This window comes from Argentina silus, assembly GCF_951799395.1.
Source record: "Argentina silus genome assembly, chromosome: X".
NCBI lineage: Eukaryota > Metazoa > Chordata > Actinopteri > Argentiniformes > Argentinidae > Argentina > Argentina silus.
This window is the reverse complement of record NC_139653.1, coordinates 30,991,701-31,009,751: the sequence shown is the minus strand read 5'-3', so window position 1 is coordinate 31,009,751 and position 18,051 is coordinate 30,991,701. Positions and strand designations below refer to the sequence as shown.

The following is an 18,051-nucleotide window of genomic DNA, read 5'->3' as shown; positions in this document are numbered from 1 at the left end:
GAGAGTCATGATGTGTTTTCCCGCTATCCTCGTGGTGCACACACAGGACTGCACGAAAGCCCACTACCTCAATTCAACTCCCGTAATAGGGTCAGTGGCTAGGCATATAACAAACAGCAATACATTATACAATTCCAGCAACAGATACAATCTGACTGACATTGAGGGAAATCAACATTTGTTTATTTGTTCAGAGACAATTAATCAATCATTATATAACAGACTATTGGCGTAAATGTAGAAACTTCTAACTATATGTATATATATATATTGCAATACAGAAGGGAGACTATTGGGGCACTCACAGGAAACAAGACGGTCATAACAGAACTGTGTTGTGCTATATCTGATGGGAGGCTGGTCGATTACAGGCAAACAGAGCTGTTTGCTCCCTTGAGCTCAACTCTGAATAGTTTGACGCGAAAAATGGGGGCGGAGTTCCATTACCTAAATCCCAACAATTCGACCTGCCATGTCCAATTCGATTGCAGTAGTCACAGCGAGTTACTTTACATTGAGAATATACCCCATGTCTGAAATATGGAGGAGGACTTCCCCTACCCAAATTCCAACATCTTGTCAAAGTGTCCCTGTCTTCAACAGTAACTACAATGCCTAAAGTGATGTTGGTTGTTGGCTTTGATTAAATTTATGGAGGACTGACTGGAGAGTGACTCATGTCTACCTGTGACTCATGTCTACCTTCAATGGCCCTTAGAACATCATCTCTGGCCTGCATTTCCCAACATTGTGGTGATTGCAGAGACATGCGCAGTAGTATTTAAAGTTTCAGATTTACAAGGGTGAGTTTTTGATATACAGATAGAACTACTTCCACTTTCAGTGTCTGAAGCATCACTCTGTAGTGCCTCACTGTATTGTAGCAAACGCTTAACATTACCTCTCAATGTAGCAATCATTACCGCATCTGCTGTTTTGCCTAACTTAAGCTTTTCGTGGCCATAGTTAACGAGTTGTAGTTTCAATTCCTGAATAGTCTCCTCATAGGATTTTTCGCTTAGCAGTAATGCATTCAGCTTGTCAAGTATTATTTTCGATAGAGGCCTTCTCAGTAATCAATAGGCTTATCATTGTAAATTCCTCTCGCGCTTTCGCGAGATCCTCATGCAAATGTTTGTTGACATCTCGCACATGGGCAAGATTCTTTTGTTGGTCTCTGTTAAGCAAATGTCCGATTGCGTGAATAATATTTTTTTTCTCTGACTTGCTTTTACGGATGCCAATTGTTTGCCAATAATCAAGGGTTTAATTCTCAGACAAATCAGCAGGTAGATGCTTCTTGTCTTTTTTGTTCAATTTCAGCAACATGTCTTTACCAGTTACCGAAGCACACAGCTCAATCAATTCATGCACTTCTTTATCTCTAGCCATTGTATTAGTTACTCATGGTGAGTGATTAATCCAAACTATCAAAGCACGGTTTATATCGGTCTTGACAATCAGTCTAGTTTCTAATGCTAATCAATGCAAAGTTTCCTTACAAACAATATGTTTATAAAACCTTTGCCAAGATCCAATACCACAAAATGAATTAATCGATTTAGTAATTTACAACCAGTATCATGTCAGGGTTACCAAAAACTGTAGAGCATTTAATAATAATAATATCAGTTTCCACATGAAGGTTTGGCAGAGACTTTTGGCTATATTTTGTTAATAGCAAAGCATATCTAATATAGATAATCTGACTCCAATGCAATTATCACTATGTGCAAATAATTGTTTAGTTTGTGCTGATTTAGTGCAAGAAAGGTCAAACAGAATGAATCAATCGAGGCTTTAATAATACTGTATACTTATACAACTATTACAAGGCGAATACTTCATAGAGAAATATTACATTCTAATAGAGAGATTAGAGAGAGAGATGACTACAGGTCATTCTAAACAATGCTACTCACAACATGATGAGAACCTCACAACAGGACACAGTAAAGAGAGAGAATGTATCCCTTTACCCCTGTTATATAGGCTTAAGTATTTAAATTAGGAGCTGCTTTGCAAGGGGACCAATCGGAATTCAGTTTGACACTTCAGAGAGCTCATAGCCATTTGTTATATCGGGGGAAGGACAACTGAAGAAGATATGGGCAGAATTGAAATTCTCCCACTTCACCACGGGACTGCTGATTTACCTGTAATTTGGAGGAACGGGGTCCCCAGTCTGAGGTAAGGCTTTGTCCCACGGGTACGCAGATGACCAGGTGCTAATTGCCTGTTGGAAAAGTGCTGTTTTGCAGGTGCAGGCATGTTGCTGTCAAAACATGAGAGGCAGAGATGACACTCACCAGCATGGTGCAGGGCGTGTACTGAGAGCTAGGCAGGCCAGATCAGAGCAGGTAGAGGCAGGGCCCTTTATGCAGCAGATGTGATTGCATTGCAGGGCTTTTAGACTGAGTGGACAGCCTTCGTCTGAGGGATCGATATAGAAGTGGCTGCCTCCATTTTGCTGCACAAATCTCTGCCTATGCCTCACAAGCTATATTTAAATGTTAGTACGCTGCATTACACAAGCTGGGATGAAGTCACATTATATGCCCTGAACTTAAGGCTCTAAGTCTCTGCCATTTTCTCTTTTTTAAATAAAATCCATTAATCTTATGACATAAATTCAGAGGCTTGCTTCTCAATGCATGAACTGCTACAGTATATCATTCTATTGGATTTTCTGGAGTGTCTGAAAGATAATGCATGAAACGAATGGCATTCTTTTTAACCATAATTTTTTATTTAGTGTAAAATGAATTCATTACAATGCGATCCTGTAGAGTGACACTTAATTAGAAACATATTCATTATATACAGTGTTAAATGTGACATGGCTAAATCCCTGATAGGGATTGTTATTTTGTTGTATGTTGAACAATGTACATTTTATAGGCATTGTATTCTATAAGTGATATGAATTCTGACTCAAACTTTGCAATGCTGTGTTGCAGTTTTGACCTGGTGACCAACGGTGGTATAGCCATTGCCCTGCGTTTCGAGCGTGCTCCATTCATCACCCAGGAGCACACCCTCTGGTTGCCATGGGGTCGCTTTTTCGTTATGGACACTATCGTCATGCGGCACGAGGAAAACGACATTCCCAGCTGTGACCTCAGCAGCTTCACCCGGCCCAGCCCCGTGGTGTCCCCTGCTCCCCTCACCGCCTTTGCTGGCTCCTGCTCTGAGAGGGGGACCATTGTCCCTGAAATCCAGGTGAGTAACCCCCCCCCCAGCCCCCACCACAACACCCCTTCCCCTCTGTGCCCTGTGGGTTGTGATCTACATGGGACTCTCCTCGAATGATTCATGCCACATGTCTGGGAGAGCTACAACTCCCCACTCTAAAGACCATATATCAGGCACATGTGTAACAGTAACTCTGCCTCATGGCAGCACTGTGATTTTATCTCTCCAGTGTAATTGGTCCATGGAACATGGGCGATTTACAATGTGCATTGTACTGTCTCACTGCAGAATGATGATGATTACATCTCAAAGAAAACAGCTAGAACATTTTTAATTTCTCTGGGGTTGAGATTACAAGTGGGAGTTTGAGGCCACACTCTTTTTCCTGATAGTGATTCCATAAGTATGTTTTTGTGTATGCAGTGTATATACATTGTGTGTTTTTTTGTGTATCTGTGGGTGGGTCGGTCTGTTTGTCTGCCAGTCTTGCTGTGCTGTGTGTGTGTGTGTGTGTGTGTGTGTGTGTGTGTGTGTGTATGTGTGTCTAATGGTGTCTTTTCTGCCCTTCTCTAATTACTTTGTCTCCCAGTTTGCTTTGTAAGATTTATGGCATATTAGTGCATTCTGTGTGCATTCTAGTCTATTTATAGTAGTGTCCTGACTCTCCCATGCCCAAGCCTGAGAGCATCTTACAGGGACACTAGCCAAATTGAATGCAAGAGTTTGGGAAGGGTCATTCCAATCAATTAAACTGACATCTCTGCACTCTCAGAACATTTATAACAAAACACATCATAATCAAAGAGACTCCCGGAACAGTGTTTCATTAATTGAGCCAGGCGGCTACTTTAATTGGTCCACCCTGTCCTGGTGTTTAGGCTCAGGTCATGCAGGGTGACTTTATTAGAGCAGTGGTGTTTATGTCAGCCAAGCCAGTGGGGCTGACCTCTGACCCTGAGCTTTGTACCATCCACCATCTCTCTTGCTGAATTACCACTGTGTCAACAGGCTTGTCTCCAGGCCAGGGTATGGCTGCACAGTCTGAAGTGAATGAACAGTGTTATGAATAAAATAATATTTAGGAGCACATTTTCGAGTGCAACTTTATGCCTAGAAAATTATTATTATGAGTTAAATGAAACCGTTACACATGTTTAAAATGTTAGTGTTTCAGACTTATAAATGGGGCTTCTGACAAGCGATATTCACTGCCAGTTCGCTTTTGTGAGAGCATTTGCGTGCAGAGATAAATGAGAGGAAATGTAGCGAATAGCTGCATTACGTTGTGAAAACCTATGCACGTTTCGCGGCCGATTCGCAATTGCACTTGGCAAATTGCCGGCTGTCTGCCAGGCCATGACATTTTCTTATTGTGAGTGAAATTAGAAGGAATCATGTTGAGCTCAGTCATATCAAGTCTCTCAGCTGCTTGTTGGAGTGACCGGGATCAGACAATTGGTTAACGTTCAAGAGGGGTACAATGATAAACGTTGCAGAAAGAAATGTAATGAATAGAGCACCAGATTCATTACTCTGTGTGTAGAGGCATGTCTATTCAGCATTTTTTATATTTCTCCCTAAATATTCCACAATGTTGTGGCTGTTCTCCTTTATGCAATGTTTGACAAAAATATAAATATTGTTTTTTGTGTCTTATCAATGTAGATACATAGTTGAGAACTTTATTCATAAGAGGAGGGGAAAATGTATGGACATTACAGCATAGGACAAAGGCCTCAATGGGATAGGACAACCTGCTGTGTTGACTATTGGTTGTTCCTGCCCAACAATAGATGTGACCTTTATATTACACTTAAACTCCTTAATGAATTTCACAACTAATGGGCTAGAACAAATATACCGGTAGGCGGTGTACACCCTGGTTGGGGTATGTGCAAGGAAACCAAATAAAACCAGAAACAATCTACCATTATGTTTGCTCCTAAATGTTTTAAATTAGGCCTTGGGAAAAAGCTTAGCCTAGACCCCTGCCTACACCTATACGTATTTTAGTAGTGCACATACAGGGCAAGTTTGTCTTGAATCCAAGGGCATAGTTTAATAATTGCCATATGGATTGAATAGCCTGCTATTATCTAATGAAGGTTAAAGCTACTGCAATATAATAGTCCTTCATTGGATTCTTTCTAACACTCAAGTCAAATTGTCCTTTCACTTAGCTTTCTGATCTTCACTTTAGTTCATTAATGACCAAGGGGGGGGGGGGGGGGGGGGGGAGGAATCAGTGAGAAGTTATGGCTTGTCAAGAGGCGCGAAAGACAGGAAATTCTAAATGAGCACCACCACTCACAATTTCATCTATGCAGTAACAAGGTAAACCTACAACTAAAAATCAAATCCTTGGTCTTCCATAGCAGCAAACACAAGCCATGTCCTAAGTAGCTAGCTCCCAGCTACTTTTTTGACAACGTTGTGAAGAAGTATAGCTACTAAAAAAACCATCACTGGAGTACGTATTATGCCATTGACACTTTATGGATTTTTTTATTTTTTATTATTATTTTTTTAACATGATTGTCGCAGAGGAGCATCACATTTTGGACGGAACAGAGCTAAGCCTGGCCATATTATTAAAATACCACACCTCCTTTTTTGATTGCCAGGCAGGAGGGGTTCTCCTCCTCAAGCCTGGCCTGATGTACGGCAGATGATCTCCAGTTACACACTACGGTGGAATGCAAGCTAGATTTCTGGTTTATAGGGCATAAATGAACATTAAGGCATACATGGTTATCCTAGCAAAGCTAGCTGTGATGATAACGTTATTAGCTATTGGTAAAACGAAAATAGTTTTAATCACATCCAAACCACATAGTATTTACTAAACCTTTTTGTTCATTGATTTGACCTCAGCAAATATGCTAGGCAAGCTCTGATCCATCCATCCATTCAAGTCTTAAAACTATATTGTGGGCAGCTTCAACAGCTGTCACAGCATCCAGTAGCAGTGTTCTTTGTTGCTGTGTGTCTTGAAGTATCTTAGAATGTTCCTGTTAGACAAGCATTCATCAAAACAGTTAGCATTTTGGTCTTCACCATACATCGTCTATTGGCACGTGAATGGGATATTTTATAAATGTAATACAAACTATATTACCTACAAACTTAACTCTGCCTCGATTAAATGCTTTGAGACATTACCTGACGGGGCTCGAAAACCGCATCTTAATCGGTTGTGTAGAAATGGCTGTAGGTCTGACTAAGAAAATGAAAATGGTTGATCTACAGTAATTGTTTCTACATATTAATGTGTAGATATTGGCACGGTGAGCAGAAATAGGAAATGGCACCAAAATCGTTGGTCAAACGGCTGAGAAATTAGTCAAGTCGATTTGGCATTTTTACTGGTAGCTCACTGATCGCCCAATATCCCAATAGCTTGGGGCTAGGGCTTTAAATTATATCAGGATGACACTTTGTATTAGGCTAACAAGTCCCTTACATGTATGTAGTGATTTAACCATGTGTATGGTCCTTGGTCACCAGGCTCTCCAGGAGGAGGTGCCTATCCCTGGCACGGACATGAGGCTGAGCTACCTGAGTAGCAGGACCCCAGGCTACAAGTCCATCCTGCGGGTGACGCTCACCCACCCCACCATCCCCTTCAACCTGATGAAGGTGCACCTCATGGTAGCCGTTGAGGGCAGGCTCTTTAGGAAGTGGTTCCCTGCTGCCCCCAACCTCTCCTACGATTTTGTCTGGGACAAGGCCGACATCTACAGCCAGAAGGTCTATGGCCTGTCAGAGGCTTTTGGTAAGTGAAAGGGGATTTGTTTTTACCTCGTTTTATTCAGTGTAATAGTTCACTAACATAGTTTTCTTCCCCTCCCACTTCAGTATCTGTGGGTTATGAGTATGAGTCCTGCCCAGACCTGATTCTATGGGAGAAGAGGACTGCCGTTCTGCAGGGCTATGAGACCACGGCCTCTAACTTGGGTGGATGGGCCCTGGACAAGCATCATGCCCTCAATATCCAGTGTGGTGAGTCTGCCAAGCTTTTCATAATCACCCCTACTATTTCATTATTCTATTTTTATAACATACTATACTATTCAAAACCTGCACACTAATACTTACAGTCAACAGCCTCTGGTGGTGAAGGATTTGAGTTCAGGAACTGGTTTTCCCTGTCTGCACTGTAGCTTTTGTGGGATTTTATGTATGCCAGGGTGTCATTCATGCTCAGGAAGGTCTGATTTTTTTATTAGCATTGTCCCTTTTAGGTGATAGGGGTTAATTTTCTTATTGCCGCTGAATTTCCCCTGAAAGGCAGAGAAGGTGGACAGGCAGAGACTCTGGGTAGCTCTGGGTAGTCAAGAGAAAGGCCTCTGCCCACCACTGTCAGGAGGGGCTCATCAGAGGAAATGAGGCGTACTTACATGAAAAGTGTTCAGGAAGGTGGCACTTCGATCTGTCACAGTGAGCCCGCAGTGTATAGGACGTGAGGTCCTAGGGAGGGGAGAGAGCTATTTCAACTTATACTTTCTCTCTTTCTCTCTCTTTTCTCTCTCTCTCTCTCTCTGTCTGCCCCCCACATCCCCCAGTAGCAGCCCTCAAGATTAAATCAAGTCCTGGAAGAGATGCTTGGCTGATCTCCTCTGATAGACCAAACAATATGTTGCTCCTCTGATAAACTGAACACTGTTGCGCCTCTGAAAGACCAAATACTATGTTGCTCCTTTGCGTCTCTCATTGTAGTCAGTCAGGTCAACAAGTTATACCAGGTAGAAGAAAACAGAATTTGACATATTTCAGTTAATCTTCTTGTGTATTTGCATAACTGATGTTTTTACAGATTTAGCAACCTGGACCATCCTCCTTCCTCAGTGTGAATAGGGCTACAGATGTCTCTGGTGTGTCCTCCACAGGTATTCTTCACATGGGAAACGGTGAGAATGTCTTCATCTCCCAGCAGCCCCCTGTAATTGGCAGTGTGATGGGGAACGGGCGCAGACGCAGCATCTCCTGCCCCAGCTGTAATGGCCTTGCTGACGGCAACAAGCTGCTGGCACCCGTGGCTCTGGCCTGTGGCTCAGATGGCAGCTTGTACGTAGGTGACTTCAACTACGTGAGGAGGATCTTTACCACAGGAAATGTCACCAGCGTGTTGGAGCTCAGGTAACCAGGCAGCCAAGAGAGAGTCGCCCACTCACACACTCACACAGAGCTCAGATGGGCCTGTGTATAGGTCATAAACCATTTAGGCTAATTGAGATATACATGATAGGTCCAGGATTGATGTTTCCTGCCTTTCTCACCCACCTGCATTACCTGGAAGGTGAGGAAGACAGGAACTAGGACTGTTCGGTTAGGACTGTAGGACTGTGCTGGTCAGGATGAAGTGGTGTATTAAAAGCTGCTCAACTAACCTCTCCGGGAAAGATTGATTTATCTGTTAATATACTATGGGTGAAGATGTTATACCTAATAGAAATTAGAGTGTGGAATCCTTACTCATGATTTTTGCTAAGTTTACTCATTTACACTAACAACTAACATTTATCTTCTGTCTCTCTTTCTTTTCCTGCTGCCTATGACTGATGACAGAAATAAAGATTTCAGGCATAGGTAAGTAATGCACTTTAGACTAAATATATATGGGCACTCCTTCAACAACCGTCTAGGTCTGAGACTACAGCTGTCTTTGTTGGGTATTTTGGGTGATAGACAACTTGAATAGATGTATCGATTTATTAGACATAATTACATTCCTGAGCACGTTTGTGATACTATTCAGTGGTATGTATTTTGGAATGTGAGTGATAGGAGGGGTGTGAGGAGCATAATTGTAAATGAGAGGATTAACAGCAGTTGTTGGCTTACTAAGAAACTGTACCTCAGGTTTGAAATACTGGTTACTCTGGGGTATGACACACTCTAAAGAGTACTGTAGAGCATTTAATAATAATTAGTTTCCACACAAAGGTTTGGCAAAGACTTTTGGCTATATTTCGTTAATAGCTAAGCATATCTAATATTGATAATCTGACTCCAGTGTAATTATCACTATATACGAAGAATTGTTGCGTCTGTGCTTATTTAGTGCAAGAAAGGTCAAATAGAATGAATCAAATGAGGCTTTACTAATACTGTGTACTTATACATCTATTACAAGGCAAATACTTCATAGAAAAAAATTACATTCTAATAGAGACAGTAGAGAGAGAGATAGAGAGATGACCACAGGTCATCTTCAGGTCACCCAAAACAATGCTACTCACAACATGATGAGAACCTCACAACAGGACACAGGAAAGAGAAATAATGTATCTCTTTGCCCCTGTTATATAGACTTAAGTATTTAAATTAGGAGCTGTTTTGCAAGGAGACCAATCGGAATTCAGTTCGACACTTTGACACAGTAGAGAGCTCATAGCCATTTCTTATTATCAGGGGAAGGACAACTGAAGAAGATATGGGCAGAATTGAAGTTCTCCCGCTTCAGTCCACCAAATGTATACAGCAGAGGCGAAAGGCATCAAGAGTGTACAAGAGAAAAGTCTTTGAGAGAACTGAGAGGCATCACCCTTAAGGTCCAGTGTGTGGTTAGAATCCTGGTGATAATGGTTACCCACTGTGCTTGTTCAGAAGATGTCCCATATTGCAAGGAGGAGGCACTGTCCATGACAAGCAAATATCCCCTAGGAAACAACTTTCTGCTAACAAGCTACGTTGACACAGGCAAATCACATACACACACCATCAATGGACGAACATAATATTGTTCAAGATGTTTGGAATGGTGTGTTAAGATTAGCTTCTTACAACAACTCACGGTAAAATTCTAATACTATTAAGTCATCAAAATTGATATAAAAGAGAAGCAAAAGGAAGAGATCCTTCCTAAAAACATATGTAATCAAAGATTTACATTCTAATAATAGTAGATTTAACTTGGAAAGGAAAAACATGTCATGTTAAAAATGAGCTACCCCCTTCCTGAGAGAAAGAGATCACCTTGTAAACAAGCAAAGAACAAATGAGTTTGGACAGCTAGTGTGTCCTTACAATTATGTACCAAATCAGCCATATCTGAGCACACAAGCCAACACAGTACATACCTTCCCTTTTTCCAAACAAATGGTTTGGGTTGAAGTACACCTGGTGGTGAAGTAAGATTAAAAGGTTTAATGATAAACAATCAACAATGTTGAAACAATATAGCCTTGGGACAATTCCGTAGGCATAGCATCAAAGTGCTTTCAAAGTGTCAAATAATAATCAAAATCAAAAGAAGATGGTAAATGAAAAGTGCAAAAATCTGTTTTATACAGATGTAACAAAGGTTTGAGATAAACAACATAGAACTGTGCTGTAGAAAGAACAATTAAAACTTAGATGAAATCAGAATTCGACAAAATCTAATATGTGCATCCGAGCTATGTAGAACTTAGATGAAATCAGAATTAGACATGTGCATCTGAGTTATGTGTTGTTTAGCTACATATGTATACATGTTTGAAATGAAGACTGAGATTAAATCAGAATTCGTAAAACTCTACTCTGCACATCTGAGTAATGTGTTGTTTCGTTAAATGAACATATATGTTTGCTAAATTTATTTGCCATGTTCATGGCAAATAGGGTTAGGTTAACTACAAATTGTGTTGCAGAAATTTAGTCCTGGCTTTACTCCAGGCAGGCCATGCAAATGCTATGTGCATTTTAACATTAGGCCGTCACCCCACTCACCCTTTTGCTGTGGTGGAACATGGTCAAATATAGCTGCAGTGACACAAGGTCACCACTGGGCTGTCTGAAGAGATAGATAACAAGCTGCAACAGAATTGAATGCCTGTGCAGGTTATACAAACAACACAAAGATGAGTAAACTTTATGAATATGAAAACTCACGTACGAGATCACCCTTTAACAGTTGTCAACATCTGTAATATGCTATATATAATATAACAAACAGGAAACAGAATATGCCCCATATGCAGTCTAAAGCCATTTAATAAAAATCTCAGGGATACCCTGAAACAGTCTATGTACGGAGGTGTCAATACACCTACTCCTGTAGATAGTCTTGAATTACCAAATGCACTATGCATGTTAATAGACTGACTTGCCCCTCCGTGTTACTCCAGAGGCCACTGGTCTGGCTGTGAGTATCTGGTAAGCATTATACTGAAATGTATGGCATACCCAAATTCCAACATCTTGTCACAGAGTGTCCCTGTCTTCCCCAGTAACTACAATGCCTGAAGTGATGTTGGTCATTGTCTTTGATTGAATTTACCGAGGACTGACTAGAGAGTGACTCACGACTACCTGTTAAAGTTTCAGATTTACAAGAGTAAAAAAAAAAGAGACAGATCTAATTCCACTTTCAGTGTCAGAAGCATCACTCCGTAGTGCTTCACTGTATTGTAGCAAACACTTAACATTACCTCTCAATGTAGCAATCATTACTGCATATGCTGTTTTGCCTAACTAAGTTTTTTGTGGCCATAGTTATCAAGTTGTAATTCCTGAATAGTCTCCTTATAAGATTTTTCACTTGGCAGTAATGCATTCAGCTTGTCATGTATTATTTTTGATTGAGGCCTTCTCAGTAATCAATAGGCTTATCATTTTAAGATCCTCTCGTGCTTTCGCAAGATCTTTATGCAAATGTTTGTTGACATCTCGCACATGGGCAATATTCTTTTGTTGGTATCTGTGAAGCAAATGTCCAATTACGTGAATAACCATTTTTTTCTCTGACTTTTTCGGATGCTAGTTGCTTGCCAATAATCAAAGATTTAATTCTCAGACGAATCAGCAGTTAGATGCTTCTTGTCTTTTTTGTTCAATTTCAGCAACATGTCTTTACCAGTTACCGAAGCACACAGCTCAATCAATTCATGCACTTCTTTATCTCTAGCCATTGTATTAGTTACTCATGGTGAGTGATTAATCCAAACTATGAAAGCACGGTTTATATCGCTCCTCAAAATAGGTCTACTTCAATGCAGTTTTCTTTACAAACAATGCGTTTATAAAACCTTTGCCAAGAACCAATACCACAAAATTAATTAATCGATTTAAAGTAATTTACAACCAGTATCACATCAGGGTCACCAAAAACTGTCGAGCATTTAATAATAATATTAGTTTCCACACAAAGGTTTGGCGTTTGGAGACTTTTGGCTATATTTTGTTAATAGCAAAGCATATCTAATATTGATAATCTGACTCCAATGTAATTATCACTATGTGCAAAGAATTGTTGAGTCTGTGCTTATTTAGTGCAAGAAAGGTAAAATAGAATGAATCAAATGAGGCTTTACTAATACTGTGTACTTATACATCTATTACAAGGCAAATACTTCATAGAAAAATGTTAGATTCTAATAGAGAGAGTAGAGAGATGACTACAGGTCATCCCAAAACAATGCTACTCACAACATGATGAAAACCTCACAACAGGACACAGGAAAGAGAAATAATTTATCACTTTGCCCCTGTTATATAGACTTATGTATTTAAATTTGGAGCTGTTTTGCAATCGGAATTCAGTTTGAGAGTTTGACACAGCAGAGATCTCATAGCCATTTGTTATAATCGAGGAAGGACAACTGAAGAAGATGTGGGCAGAATTGAAGTTCTCCCACTTCAGTACAATAACCCTCCTTTACCCGTGTTGTACGAAGCATGGCAATTGGTACAATAGATTTTTCCCCTTTTTCCCAAAACTTTGGATAAAAGCATATCATACATTCAGAAAACAGCTAATGACCTTTGGTCCGGGCATACTGCTCAGTGGTGTGAGTTTAAATGTAAATGAACTGAATATCCTCATATACATGGTGTACTGCTGTGTAATAAAACTACTGAAAAGGAATCTCATCTATTCCATGTTGGGTGCGTAACAAGCGGCACAGAGATAATGGGTTGCTGTGTGGCTGTCATTCGTAACTGAGCACACAAACACCATGCTTGCCATGACATGATGGTTGGGGAATTCTTATTGTGTGTGGACTTTAAATAGCTGGTCTCTGGTAAAGAGATATTGATTTATTTTCTATCAGAGGGTCGTGACTCTAGCTGCAGATGATGCAGTCAGAGAATGGAAAGAGAAGTGACATGGTACATCTGCCTCCATCTCAAAGCTGACATCAAGAAAACCACATGAAGAAAACACTCACTGCCCCCAGACTGCAAATCTCAATCGCAGTGCTCTTGGCACTCCACACTTATTAAAGAGGGGATTTCTTCTAATAAAGTATACAGTACAGTGTTAATCTTTGAGAGATGGATGGCATGTGTGTGTGTGTGTGTGTGTGTGTGTGTGTGTGTGTGTGTGTGTGTGTGTGTGTGTGTGTGTGTGTGTGTGTGTGTGTGTGTGTGTGTGTGTGTGTGTGAACTGTGGGGAGGTGATCTCACTGCAGTGTGTAGTGAACCCCCACTAAGGATGTCCCCATCCCCCCTCCATCGCTGCGCCAGCATGCAGCAAAATCCAATTATCTTCCACAAACTAGATGTTGTCAGTGAATATAGATGGGGTCCATGGCCATAGCTGAAGGTCAGGGAATAACACCTCATAGTTTCAATCACTGTGGGGGATCTGCACTGTTCTGCATGCAACATGGAGCTGATAAGGTATAGTCTGATTACATGTGCAAAATAGAGAGCCAAAATACTGTAGACAGAGAGGGGTTTCAGGAATTGAGGGTTTTCTCTCTGTGACCTATTTCAATATAGGATTCCTTTTTCAGGACCAGCCAGTTCTGCCTGGAATGTTGACTGAAATATCAGTCAACTCAGTCAGTGGGCTGATTGTGACATGTTCGCCTGAGGTCCACTGCAGAGTCCTGTCATCACCGATCCACAGAAGGTCAATTGTCATTCAAAAATATATACCGAAGCTGACAGTGCCACAGACCTACTGGTCCTGCTTTTCAGTCTTGTGATAATATATGTTTTGGCACTATGCCTGTGGCCTCAAGGAAAGCTCTAGGTTATAGTTTTGGTTTTGTCTTAATGCCCTGCTGACAGGTTACTCTGTAATGATTATTGAGTTGGGCAGAATTGTGCCGTATCGAGCCCTTACAACTGAAATCATCTTTAAGGTGCCACTAACCACTACATCACTGGACTGCCTGTACTGGCCTAACCCTAACCCTAACTCTTAGAAATGCTCTCTTTACTTGATAATCTGAGTATCTGACCTCACTGTCTTTGAATCAGATCTCAGACAGCAGAAGCATCGGCTAAGCATTAGTGATTAGCTACCATCTTTAAAGTTCACCCTGCAGAGACAGAAACATAACATAAAATTATTGGTCACACTTCACATAAATTTGCCCCTATACCTGTTACCAACTCCTACTCCAGGAACAGCATTGCAGTAACATGCTCTTACTTACAGTAGTACATCACTAAGTTATGCAGTTCTCTTTTCTACAGCTCTACATTTCTACATTTCTCCAGCTAATAATGGAGTGAAAAAAAAACATTTTTGAAGCACTGTATAGCAAAGAGTGGTTGTTGTTTAAGGCCTATGAGTAGAATGGAAGACTGCAGCAAAAACTTTTTTTTCATATTTATACATCACTGTTGGAGACTTTTTGTAGGCTATGGACTAGTCTGATTATATCAAACTTTGATTAATAACTGTAATAATACATTGATAATAATGCATTTTCGACCACAGTGATGCCTAATTCAATGATACAATTGTTATTTCACCCTTTATTCCCCTGTCTGAATGTGCATTATTCAGCTGCACTCAACATACTGCATGCTGTGAGTCACTTCCTACCTGGTGGTTTTCATCAGGTAGCTACAGCTTGATGAGTGATTTGATACATTTTGTAAGGCTTTCAAGTTTGGTAACCCTCTGTGTGGATACAAAGGAGAACTGTGTACAATGGTCTTGTATTTATAAGTGTTAAGTACAGACCTTGGCGAAATACAGATTTAAAATGGTTTCAAATATTTGGATTGATTTGAATTGTTGGGCACAGTGAAGCACACCTCAAGTTTGACAAATATTTGAAAGATTTCAAATACATACAGTGCCCTGCCTAAGTAATGGGACAGTTAAGCATTTTTCAAATCCAAAAGTTTGGATTTTAAATCAACCAATTATTATGAGGTTAAAGTATGGATTCTCAGCTTATTTGATGGTATTTGTGTACATATTGGTTTCACCATTTAGAAATAACAACACTGTGTATACATAGTCCCCCTATTTCTTCCCCCCTGTATCTTCTCTGGTGGTGCTCTGCCAGGCCTGTAGTGCAACCACCTTCAGTTGTTGTTATTTTTTAGGTCTCTTTGCCTAAAATCTTATCATCAGGAAATGAAATACATGTTCAATTGGATTTAAATCTAAAGACTTGGCCAGTCAAGAACTTCCAACTTTTTGGCCCTGTAGTTGCTATGGCAGTATGTTTTGTGTCACTACTGTATGATGAAACGCCATCCAATGAATTTGGAGGCATTTGCTTGGCACCGAGCAGACAAGACAGTTAGCCAGTTCTTGTGGCAGCTATACATACTCAAACCATAACAGCCCCTCCACCATGTTTTACAGATGAGGTGGTATTGACAGCTCTTTGGTCCACATGTTGACAGACACCAATAGCAGACTCCAAAGGCAAATGTGAAATCTAGAATCAGTACTTGACATTGACTGCTCTCTTATGCTTACACAAATGATGTTATGGAACACATCTGACTTACCAGAAACATCTGTCAAGCCAATTTTCCCATTACTGTTTGGTGTTACTTAAAAAATAAAAATGCTTCATTGTCCTATTACTTATTCAAGGCACTGTATTTTTCCCAGGTCTAGTTAGGTAATCTAATTGAAAGCATTGTAGCCTTCCAACTGTAGCTTGACTTGTGTTTTTCTTTTTCCTTCATTCAGCAATAGCCCTGCCCATAAGTACTACTTGGCTACCAGTCCTGTGTCAGGTGCTGTCTACCTGTCAGACACAAGCAGTAGGAAAGTGTTCAAGGTAAAATCCCTGAACGCAGTAAAAGATGTGGCCAAAAACCTGGAGCTAGTGGTTGGCACAGGAGATCAGTGTCTGCCCTATGATGAGACTCGCTGTGGGGACGGAGGGAAGGCTGTGGAGGCTACTCTCACTAATCCCAGAGGTAGGACCACATCTAATATAAACATTGACACTCATAGTGAAAAGAAACATTTAAAAAAGTAATGAAATGAACAGGTGTGGTATAGGGCTCGCAATTTACTGAAGTATTGTATCCACTGAGTTCCTCTTTAGACTTCAGTGTAGTGTTTCTGATGTGAGACACTATCAATACACTTCAATTTTCAGACCTTGAATGATATTTTCTCTCAGGTGGGTCACGTAATGTCAAGCTTTCTGGCTTTAGTCACTCTAAAGCTGGGCACCACAAAAACCCCTGAATCCCTCAGTAGTATGTCTTCCTGTGTGTTATTTAGGACTATTTTGCCATTTTTAGATGACTACATTAGTCATCGGATCACATGCTCTCTTTGTGTCCTCCACAGGGGAGGCATTATGATTCACATGTTCAGAAATAACACTGCAGTTCTGCACTAAACACAATCACTCTTTACATATCTATCCCAGATTTGCGCAGAGAACAGTGCATGATAATTTGCTAAAGTATTTCCATCTGTTTTGGGAGTTTTTACTTACTCTGTTGAGTAATGCACAGTCTGTATTGCTCCTCACCAAGTGTTTGATGTACTGTATGCAGTATGTGTCAAATGAGAGAGAGATTATTAATTATTAATTATTATTAAGATATATTCTCCTGGTGACTCTTAGGCTTTGTCCACTTATAATACAGTTTAGTAATACTATGTGGTATTGAATCATACAGATTCAATGCTGTTGCTATTGATTTTTTATTGGATGCCTCTATTCTCCTTAATTATTGATTGCAGGGAATCACTTGTGGTATTTGTTCATATATCAAGATTAGTTATTCATTGACAAGTATTGGTCCTCTTTCCTCTAATGCAGTCATAATAAACCAAGCAGCTAGGCCTAATTGTATTCTCCTATAGGCATCACGGTTGACAAACATGGTGTGATCTTCTTTGTGGATGGCACCATGATCCGTCGGATCGACCAGAATGGCATCATCTCCACTCTCCTAGGCTTCAATGACTTGACCTCTGCCCGACCCCTCAGCTGTGACTCTGTGATGGACATCTCTCAGGTACACCCATCCTTCCCCTTACTCTATTATCCTCCAGCCCCCCAGCACCACCCCTTCTCTGGACCTATAGGAGGGTCTAGGGTTGACATTGTTTTGTGATCCCCTGACATCCCCAGCTGAGCCTCTGGTGCTGCCGCACAGATGTTGATCAGCATTGGCCCATAACTGCAGGGAGATGAGAAAGTTGACCTCTAACCTTACCAACCAACCCCTACCCCACCTCACAAGCACGCTCACACACACACACACACACACACACTCCAGACAGAACACATCCCCCAGACAAGGACACTGCACTGAGGTCACATCACCTTCAGGCTTAGTGACTTATAGAGAAAACACAAAAGTTTGTGTCACATTTTATCTGTCAAGCACTATTTGTTTGATTTTTCGATCATCTGATTTATTCATATAAACAGTTATCCCTTCCTCCTCCATCTCTTACTGCATTCCACTGATGATATACTACACCAATTATTATTCATGTTTAATGTTATGGCATAATAACAGTACTCAGTACTCATAATAGCATTCACTGCCTTGCATATCTGTGTTGTGTGTGTGTGCACAAGCCTATATCTTCTAGTCTGTCTAGTTTTGGTGTACAGTACAGTATGTTATCCAGGCAGGGTCATCTGTGGCTCCCAGCAAACAGGTCCTGAGGGGGCCTCAGCTGCC

At 40.7% G+C, this 18,051-nt stretch overlaps 1 protein-coding gene across 2 annotated transcripts in view; it reads left to right on the top strand.

Annotated features, from left to right (window-relative positions):
• The window catches only part of tenm4 (teneurin transmembrane protein 4), a gene marked incomplete at both ends in the record, with an annotated part of 153,596 nt that overhangs the window by 101,026 nt on the left and 34,519 nt on the right, over positions 1–18,051 (top strand). Inside the window, 7 exons of one of the 2 annotated variants that reach the window (XM_083696270.1) lie at positions 2,961–3,222; positions 6,703–6,970; positions 7,054–7,197; positions 8,085–8,334; positions 8,764–8,784; positions 16,079–16,311; positions 17,219–17,373. In XM_083696270.1, coding sequence (XP_083552396.1) covers positions 2,961–3,222; positions 6,703–6,970; positions 7,054–7,197; positions 8,085–8,334; positions 8,764–8,784; positions 16,079–16,311; positions 17,219–17,373 — 1,333 coding nt within the window. The remainder of the gene's footprint in view (positions 1–2,960; positions 3,223–6,702; positions 6,971–7,053; positions 7,198–8,084; positions 8,335–8,763; positions 8,785–16,078; positions 16,312–17,218; positions 17,374–18,051) is intronic. The other variant, XM_083696269.1, reaches the window with a different exon arrangement.